At 38.6% G+C, this 10,500-nt stretch overlaps 1 protein-coding gene across 1 annotated transcript in view; it reads right to left on the bottom strand.

The window, feature by feature from the left end:
• cacna1aa (calcium channel, voltage-dependent, P/Q type, alpha 1A subunit, a) overlaps nucleotides 1-10,500 on the bottom strand; it is a 59,982-nt gene that overhangs the window by 3,612 nt on the left and 45,870 nt on the right. Inside the window, exons 9-12 of the mRNA XM_014020886.1 lie at nucleotides 9,681-9,781; nucleotides 7,559-7,674; nucleotides 7,238-7,370; nucleotides 5,195-5,308 (exon numbers count right to left, since the gene is read on the bottom strand). Of these exons, the coding sequence (XP_013876340.1) occupies nucleotides 5,195-5,308; nucleotides 7,238-7,370; nucleotides 7,559-7,674; nucleotides 9,681-9,781 (464 nt within the window). The remainder of the gene's footprint in view (nucleotides 1-5,194; nucleotides 5,309-7,237; nucleotides 7,371-7,558; nucleotides 7,675-9,680; nucleotides 9,782-10,500) is intronic.

Raw genomic sequence — 10,500 nt, forward strand, 5'->3', positions numbered from 1 at the left:
GGTCCATCTTATGTACCTATACTTCACTCCTGGTTGAAAAGAAATATATATATTAAAAAAAAGAAAATAAATGATGGCCAACAGCCATGCCTCTCATGCTTTTTGTAACTTGCTTTTAAAAAATCACTAAAATAAAGAACAGGAGAGTTGGAACAACTTGCAAAACGTCCCCATCTTCAGCACTCATGCCCTGAGCGCGGCACATTCCAGGTTGTAGAAAACATTTTCTATTTCTGCGTGCTGATTTTACAGCCATGCATGTGCATAAGGTTTGTCCGGAATCCTTTAACAGCACCGGACTCTTCCTCAGCAGCACTGACACGTCACATGCTCTGAGGGAGGACAGCAGAAAAGAGCCTATGGGGTCAAGAGATGCTGACCTGGGAGTTCAAATCAGCTAACGTCAGTGCTAAATCCTTCAGGCAGCTGAGCTGACCAAGTTTTGAAGTTATTAGACAATGAAAAAAACGACAGGTTATGAGTTCAAAATGATAGAAAACCCCAGAATATCTGGCTTTAGAGAAATAGCACTGAGAGTTTCAACCTTCCACTTCCCTTCCTCTCCCACACACCCATTCTTCAATGAATTTCTTGCATGCAGATTGAGCAATCTTGAACAGAGACAGACGTCACAGGCATAAGGACAAACAGCAACAAAGCRAGGACAGCAGCAGCAGAGCAAAGAGAGACAAAGGGTTGTAAAACTGAAGACAGTCTTCTAATTGTTGGGGACAAGCAGAGGTCAGCCCAATTCCAAACTTACTACATTAAATAACACACACAATGAAAACAGTATAGAAACTGGGCTGGCATATGGCCTCATGCTAAAAATGGCTCATTTTAAAGCAATAGTTCAGACCTTTTTGTTCCGTGGAAGTTTATGAACAACTAATATCTTATCTGTTGAGATGGCGCCTTATATGATCGCACTTTAGAGAAAAGAGTTTGATTTCTAACTAGCTAACAGCTGGTTGCATGGCCAACACCAAAGTGGATGCTGCCATCTTAAAACAACTTTAGTTTTAAAATTTTTGTACAAATTTGTWATAACTATTATGGCAAAAATTTAATATTTCAGCTGAAAATGTAGAACAGCAACAGCTAGCTGCAACTGCTGCTATTTGTGCTTGCAAATAACCATAAAGCTTTCTTAAAATAACGGTAATGAAGCACTAGTAATGTTTTTTAAAACAGATAAATTATTGTTTTTATTCTAGAGTTGTTTTAAGATGGTATCACACTGGGCTGCMACTGTTGGCGATTCATAGTTGTAAGAAAATTGCGATAAAATAGACAAATTATTCAGCAGCAGAATCACTTAGTTCAGTGAGTTGTAGCCACAGTTTGTTTGGCCTATAGTTGAAAATCACCACTTTTTTTTTGTTTACACGCTTCACAAATCTCTATTCTAGGTCGTGCACAATTTTTTGTTGCCCATCTGGCCCCACCTTTATGACTTGATTTACTGAAGTACATGTCTGAAATGTAGATTTTTAGATTTGGATCAGTTTTAAGACCTGGGCGTGTTCAAAACACAACGCCAGTGCTACTGAAATTCACCTGCAACAAAAATGAAAAAAGGTTCAAGATGGGTTTCAGACACTYATTGAGGAATCTGTGACTAATTTGAAGGAAAATATTAAAATTTGAGTAACGATTGTACACCTCAGTGACTCAAGTGAGGCAACTGAGAACTTCAGCAAACATTTTGAGACATTATGGAGATTCCCAGCAGTCACAACCCAGTGAGATACTGGCCAGTGAGAGATACTGTCCTTCTCAAACTAGACATCAGCTCATCAGTCCTGTCAAAATTTAACTGTTTCTCTAAACTGAGATGAGTAAAGAGCTATCTACAACAGGTAAGACCTTTATTATATTATACAGTAGTTGTTAATCTTCACACAGAACCAATTTCTYAAGATCTGAACTTGCCCTTTAAGAAAGATTTCCCCTACAAACGATAGACAGAACATGATGAGACTTCATGGAAGAGAAAAAAAAGAAACATTTAAAACATGGTTTTAAAGTGACAGGGACTGAACAAAAGAAAGAAAGGAAAGGAGAGAAGACAGAAGACAGGGTACATACACTGAGGTTACTGCCACGGTGCTTCCCTTTCCTCCGCTGCTGTATGAGCACAAGGAAGACACACACACACACACACACACACACACACAAAGAGCCACAAATACACCAGAGGTATGATCACACATGGAGCAAACACAAGAGTCCAAAAAGTAAACAAATAGTGAAAGAAGAAAGACATGGGTGGTTTTATACACAATGCAAAAGGCAATAGGAAACAACAACAACAACAACAACAACAACAACAACAACAACAACAACATAAAAATATTAGTTGAGGGTTCAAGCCAAATGGAAATGGAGCATGAGAATGAGGAGAACAAAGGACAGATACAGACACAAACAAACAAACAAGCAAACAAACAAACAAACAAACAAACAAACAAACAAACAAACAAATAAACAAACAAACAAACAAACAAAACTAAGGCACATACCTAGTTGACTAAACAGAGATATTTTTAAATGACTGAAATACAAACTCAATACTGATAAAGCTGTAGCAAAAACAAAAACATAAAAACAATGATTTATGTGATTTGTACGGAAACCACCTAGTGACACTGGAGAAAAAAATAAAAAATGTGTGGCCATGAGATAAATATTGCAGTCATTTACATGCAGACTGTTTATTGTTTACATGGTCAAGTTTGGATTAATATCCTTTTTTAACATCGGAAAGAGTGAAATACTTCAATCACTTGCAGTTAAACATGAAGTAATTCGTAGTTGCAGCTATAAGACAGCTTTTTGGACACAGACAACTTTAGTCCTCAGACATTTTAAGCTCAGCACTCAAAAGAGACTCCTCTCACACCTTGGGCCTTTGATGAGGAAGGAGTTGAAAATATGTTATATTCAGGAACACAATCAAAAACATATTTTCCAACTCACACTTAGGGTGTTCAGTGTCATCTGGTAAATACTAGCTCTATGAAAAATAAATAGTTCAGATTTAGCCATGAAGGGATACTCTTTGGATTAAACATACACCAATTTAAACAAACAAACAAACAAACAAACAAACAAACAAACAAACAAACAAACAAACAAACAAACAAACAAATAAAAATCTCATGACCACACATTAACTAACATGTGGCCATGAGTAATTATCTCATGACCACACATTAACTAACACGTGGCCATGAGTTATTATCTCATGACCACACATTAACTAACACGTGGCCATGACGCTGTGTCCAAAACGGTGGGCCGGGTCCTCCGAAGGTCGAATTCGTCGGCCGCATACGTCATAACGCCGCGACGAAGGACGTCCCAAACCAAAGACTCCTCCGATGCGGCCGACAAATACGTCATTCCTTTTCCTCGATTTGAAGGACAGGTCTGATGGATCGTTCCCGGCCCAGCATATCCCATAATGCATTGTGGCACAACCGGAGATTTTTTTAAGCTAGTAATGGTGGACGAAGCGAGAGAAAAGAATTCGTTTTAATTAAAAATATGGCGATATAAAAATGAAAACATTTTAGCGATTGTAATTCTAATACTTTTGATCATTTGTATAGACGTCTTTTTAAACATCATTTTTGTCATAAAAACGCAAAATAAACATGCACCTACAGCGGGTCAATTAGTTCTTCAAATGTTACCTTTAATTTAATTTTATTGTTTTGTGATATTAATAATGATAATTTAGTGATATTTTGCTATTTTTGATCTATTTTTGCTTCTGTTTAGCGTCGTCAGGGTTGCTAGGTGACATGATGTACGCCGGGGTAAGGAGGGGAGGCTAGACCGTCCAAATTCAGCTTCGTTTTTTCCGGTCTTCCTGGTCTACCAAGGACCCGGCCCACCTCGACTGGGTAGTCTGGGTCCTCCGGAGGACCCGGCCTGTCRTTTTGGACACAGCCATTATCTCATGACCATACATTAATTAGCATGTGGCCATGAGTTATTATCTTGCGACCACACATTAACTAACATGTGGCCATGAGGTAATGTTTTGTGGCCACACATTAACATGTGGTCAGAAGTTTTAACTGGTTTCCACACATTAATAATACGTGGTCCCTATAATTTCATGGTCATGCATTAACTAACTTGTGCCCATGACTTATTATCTCATGGCCACTCGTCATTGTACTCCAAATCTACAGAGATTGTCCTTTTTTAACAGTAAACAAAAACATCCCAACTTTTTCAGAATTGGATTTGTGTGTAGATGCTTAAGATATATATATTTTTAGAGAACTCAGAACATTGTTTAAACAGCACCTCAGCTAGGTCACAACAACAGTTATGGGTAGCAAGACACCCGCACGAATGGATTTGCAGACTCACAAATACACATCGCACACACACACACACACACACTCAACACAAATTTCAAGTAAGAGTAGAGTGATAGCGTGACAGCGCAGAGAAACTAAGAACACACATACACTGATCTGTAACACTCAGCATCATGCTTGTTCGAGGCCTGGGAGTAAAAATAAAAGCTCAGCATGGCAAAAACCTTTAACTGGGAGGAAAAGATGGTTTAGTAAAATTACAAATAAACAAACAGTGTCCTGACAGAAGAAGAAGAAGAAGACGAAGGAGAAGAAAAAAAAAACTTTGGGGCAAAGAGCTGTGTRTGTGTGGGTGTTTATAGATGTTTTTGTGTGTTAAGGACAACCAGAGCAGTCATTGAAATATGAAACACCACAATGGATCACACTGGGAGATGGAAAACAGGACAGCTACAAAAAAAAAAAAACCTTCATGCAGGTGAAAGGACAAGAAGAAATCTGAACGATGGGAGAATTCAAACAGAACACAAGATCTGATTTTGCTTTGCTGACTCTAATCTCAGCTTGGAGGCARGAGCTGGCAAAACATCCTCATGTTTTAGCCAGAAATAAGAGAGATGATAGGATGAGAGCCACATTTGCTGCTTGTTCGTGCCTCTCAGTGTAGAATGCAGGACTTGTCCTTTGCTGCCTTATTCCAAACTTTCTGCAGCCTCAATGTCAAGCAACAAATCAGACCTTTCTAAATGTGACGACGTGGAACAAAAGGAGACGAGGAACACACATTAAAGGGAGGGGAATGGGGGGGGGGGGGGGCACAAAGACACTGGAGAGGTGAGAATGCTGCTCACTTGGTTGTCGCCTGGGAGGCGGGGCATGGAAGCAGCCCTGCCGTGGCCTTCCATTGGTGGAAAGTGCTCGGTATCCGAGTTACCATCCCGCCCCATCTCCTTCATCTCTACCGTCTGCAAACAGAGCAGGAGAGCAGGAGATGGTGTGACTGGCTGACATGAACACTAACAGGGATGAAAGGGAGGGAGAGAAAGATAGAAAAAGGCGGAGCCAACGATCTCAGAGAGACAAGTGTTGTAGGAACATCTGGCAAATGCAGGTATTTTTTGTTGTGTAAGACAAAATGTATGCTCTAAACACACCTCGCTTTTTGTTTGTGTTTCAAGTCATCAACTGAGCTGCAATCAGTAAAGCGAACAGCCAGTTTATGAAGTCAATAATATATATATATATATATTGCCATAAAGTTAAATATTTATGCAAATTACAGTCTATTAGAAAAATAAAATCTATTATTTATTAATTTAGCCCTGGGGCTCAATGTTGATTAGTTCTTACCTGTTCTACAGTTTATTGAAGCATAAAGTTATCAAATTTTTCCTCTAAATGCAACATTTCCTATCAAATATCTTAAAAACCTAAGGCTTTGAAAGATAAGAATTAGGATTTTACTTTTTTCTTATAAAAACAACTAATGCTCTTTTAAAAGTTAGCATCAAATTCAGTCAGCTTCTTATTCATTTGATGTCTGCTGGTGTTGTACTAAAAAAAAGGAGAACCACTGGTGTGAAAAAAGAAGCCCCTTTGCTGGAAACTCATTAACAATAGAGCATAGTGTCAATTGTAACAACACTGTGCTGCCCACTGATGTGCCTGCCTTTTAATCGGCTTAATATGCTCAGGGGTGGCCGATGCAGAATATTAAAGAAAAAAAAGAAGCAAAAATCTCTGTAATTAATCAGCTAACTCTACCTCTAATCTGCTCCAATAATGATACACAGCAGGAACCAAATGAGGTTAAGTAAAAATGACAGCAGCTTGGGGAAGTTTAGCCTGCCTACACTGCAGTCAAATCCAGTCCAAGAAGTTGGTTTTGTCACCTCCTTGGAAGTTTATTATGTAAAATAAGYAACATTCCACTAAGTTTGAAGTATACCTGGATTTAACAATATGGAGGTGGAAGAGTATAGCTTTCTGATTTCTGTTCATAGACMTCTTGTTGAAGAGCTGAGAGGTCTAGCAGTACGATGGTAAGGACGTGAGTCACTTTGGARGAAGAAGAAAGACTGGCAAGAGTAATCGTGTGGTTCAGAGAGGGGTTGGAAACGAAATGAGGCTAATCRACACAGAAGCTGAAGAAATAAAGCTAAAGAGTACAGGAAATGATCCAATCTACTAAAACACAAGGAGAATAAGGATGGTATGCATTGAGCTCTGATTTTTTTTAGTACCAAGAGGGACTCTGTTGATGTAGTGGAAGAATAAGATATAGGTGGGAGTCTGACTGGGTTGCAAAGTTGTTCTCTCTTTGCACGTGTGAGTTTTCTCCAGTTTCCTCCCACAGAGAGAGAGAAAAAAAGCACATTAAGCTAATGTGGCCCTGCGATGGATTTGCGGCCCGTCCAGGGTGTACCCCGGCCCCTCGCACAGTGACTGTTGGACGTGGACCCTTGTTACCAGCAAAGGAAGAAGCGGGCAAAGATAATGGATGGATGGGAGTCTGACTGGACAGAAAACTAGAAGACAAACAAAAAAACATAAACAAAGCATGAGTCAAAGTGAACAACAGGCTGCAACATTTCTACTTCGACCTCATTTAAAGCTTTATCTTGTTCATTCATCCGGTGGTTCTGAACAAACAGGTTGCTGCTGTCTGTGGAAATGAACATGTGATCTCATGAATAAAATGTGTCCTTTACAGAACTGCTGCCCTCCATTGTTCTTCAGGAGTTCACTGGATAGAGACGATGGGAACGTAAATCTGATATACAGTAAATGAATTTAAACACAATGACGGTGTGTTTTGAATGTGACACTGTGTGTGTGTGTGTGTGTGTGTGTGTGTGTGTGTGTGTGTGTGTGTGTGTGTATGAGCTGTCTACCTGCGAGTTGGTCATGCTTCCCAGACCTTCCTCAGAGTGGCCTTCAGGACTCCAGCTGCCAACCTTTTGGGACATCTCCTTAGCACGGTCCGTCACCCATGAATGGCTTTCCGGGATCCCACCCCCCACCAACCTGTGACATTCAAACATCATCCCATATTGTTAATTTTATTTTATTTTATTTTATTTTATTTTATTTTATTTTATTTTATTTTATTTTATTTTATTTTATTTTATTTTATTTTATTTTATTTTATTTTATTTTATTTTATTTTATTTTATTTTATAAAGAGAAAAACACGCCAACGACATGGCACTCACAGGCTGYTGTCAGCATCCGTCATTTCAGGTGGAGGCAGGGCATTGTTAAGTCCCGGACCCCCGTCCTGAGAGGGGGTAGGTGGCTCCACGCGCTGAAACAGTAATGGCGTTCGGTTCTGTTTTGAGATATACAACATGGCCGTCGCCAACTATCAGGCAGACTGACAGGGAAATGCAGGGAAAAGGAGCAGAGCAGGAAAAAAAAGGAGGCTTTTGTCTAAAGCTGAGACAAGCGGATCATGTCACGGAAGAGAAATAAAAGGAGGAACATTTTAGCAGTTTAGACGTTCAGGGACGATTCCACTCAAACCAGAACCGCAAAAAGACAATCAGCTCGGGTTTTCTCTGATAATCATCCGGCATATGTTGACGTATGTGAACAGGAAATAAGCATGAAAAAAGAGAAGATTATGCAGAAAAATAAAAGAAATCCAAATAATAAAACAAAATGGCAACAAAATGATGGCCTGTCCAAAGAACGTTGAAGCAGATTTGTACTGACTTAAAACCACACATCAAATTTCCATATTTCCATTAAACTGTTACGTGGGAAAACAAACAAAATAATAAACGTCTCAGAATTCTACGTTTTAGTGTTTTTTTAAAATGACAATTATCTTTTTCTTCAAAATGCGTGTGTGGAAGAAATATGTACATATCAACAAGAAGTATAAAGCACTAGTTGATYAGTTAAATAACTGCTGGAAATATTTTACACAAAAAAACAACATACTGGGTTACAATATTRACAAAGTTTTGTTTCTAAACTCACTAAACTAATGCATGATATAGAGATGAGGATAGTCTGTGTAGTTTGARCTAAMGAACGACTTTAAAGTAAAATAAAAAGTAMCTGTGGAGATTTGTGTGTTTGGAGTATGAAGGAAGGAGAATTTTRGATAAAGAAGGAATGTGAAACGTAATGGTAAAACAATCATTTATGGAAAGGCAAAGCAACACATGCATCAAACGTGAGCAGCAGGCAAGTATTTACTACAGCAAAAACCTGCATAAAACTACCAATCTTTAACTATAATATACATTCTTATGTGAAACAAATAGCAGTATTGTAACAGGGAGGATATTATCTGTCACAATGCTCCTTTAACACGTGGCCGAGTGCTGAGTTAAAAGGATATTTTAGATTTTTTGGAAGCTGGGTTTTGTGGAGAGGTTATAAACAATACATGTCTTACCTGCAGGTAGCTGTTTGAACAATGTCATTTTGAAAATAAATAAATAAATAAATTTAATGAAATTTAGTGAATTTCAAGGTTATTTACATATAACACTATAGTTATTTGTTAGCACAAACAACAGCTGCTAGCTGTAGCATGTCTGAATAGAAAATTCTATTTATGCCAAACTGATAGCAATGCACACATTTATTAAATAGCATTTGTATGAACCACAGTGARATATTTGAATTTTGAGTTGTTTTAAGATGTTGGCAATCACTTGGACTAGCCACTAGCCATAAGCTGTTTTTCCCAAGTGGGGTTGTTTGCTGCTATCTACAACAGGTAAGGCATTAATTGTTCATAACTGTTTTTTGACAAGCCTACTTTAAAACATCTGAATTATCCCTTTAAAAGACAGTAGGGGTGCTGTAATGTGGTGCAAACAGTCCAAGGTTACAAGCACAGGTGGTGGAAGGTTAGCAGATGCAGTTTCTTTGCAGGCAGTCAATCTCAGAAGGACAGCCATTAAGATTCACATAATGATCAGGTRTCAGCACTTACGGGGCTGTGACAACGTTAGAACCCAAAAATAATAATAATAAATTTAACTTTCTGTTTTGTGAATTTGAAAGTATTTTTTGTAAACAGTTTGGTTCTATTTTTCTTTACTGTGTCATGTTTCTCCTTCAAACCAATTGCAGCATTACCACAACAAACTTTGCCCACAAGATGGCAGCACTTGTGTTTCCTGTCTACATTGCTGCCATTTGATTCTGAAATCACTCCCATTGCTTTGTAGGTATACTGTAATTGAAATTGAGGCTGTCACAGCCCGAGCTGTYAAAAATGAATCTACAGACCTGTGGCCTTTATTTCAGCACGTCAGTCTGCCTTTTGTTTCAAGGGGGAGGTCAGATGCAGGCGTGACATTACTGCAGTACCTGTTCATCACGAAGAGCCTGCGACCGCTTGATCTTGCTCTGCCGGTAGTACTCCATGATCATCATGGCAGCATAGATCTTCCCCACAGTCAGGTCGGTCGCTGCCAAGAGAATGACAAGTTACCCTGCAGGATTAGACTCTTTGGGGTTTGACACTGAGAGTGAGGGATGCTTTAGTAGAGTGAGGCATGCACGYGGTTCACCTTCAAACACATAAAGATGGAGCAAATAGTCCTTTCACTGACAGATGGATGCAGTCCTTGTGACATGTTTGAGCTTGCTTGCAAATACAGTATGAATGAAATAAAAGCAACCATGCCAATTTGGCCTAAAATAAACAATTTAGAAAGCAATTTGCAGATTGTCCAAATTAGTGTCTTTAATGATTAAAAAGCATAAAGTGAAGAGAAATCTAAAATTAAAGGCTTAGTATTCCCTGAAGATATGCATATCGCCTCTTGCCTTTATGCCGGAATTGACAAAGTTACAGACATTTTTTTTGGCCATGTTGAATTAGCTGTGGCAGCCATCTTGAATTGGAGTTACTCCAAAAGTTAACCATACGTTCTTCTAAAAAACACTTTATGAAAAAAATAAAACAATAAAAAAATCATTAAAACCAATTCCAGTGGTTTAGGAGATATGCTGCTAACACAACCAACAAGCATGCTTATACACACAGAGAATCATTATCAATAAATAGTTGATCTGTGAAGGTGGTTATGCAAATAAAAGGAGCATAGGTGTTGTGTGTCTATTAAGTTTTTTTGTTTTTATTTTCTGTCAAGTTTAGGTGTCAGTTACAAAGCCTGTCCAGTGA

The sequence above is a fragment of the Austrofundulus limnaeus genome, unplaced genomic scaffold (assembly GCF_001266775.1).
Source record: "Austrofundulus limnaeus strain Quisiro unplaced genomic scaffold, Austrofundulus_limnaeus-1.0 Scaffold271, whole genome shotgun sequence".
In the NCBI taxonomy this organism is placed as follows: Eukaryota; Metazoa; Chordata; class Actinopteri; order Cyprinodontiformes; family Rivulidae; genus Austrofundulus; species Austrofundulus limnaeus.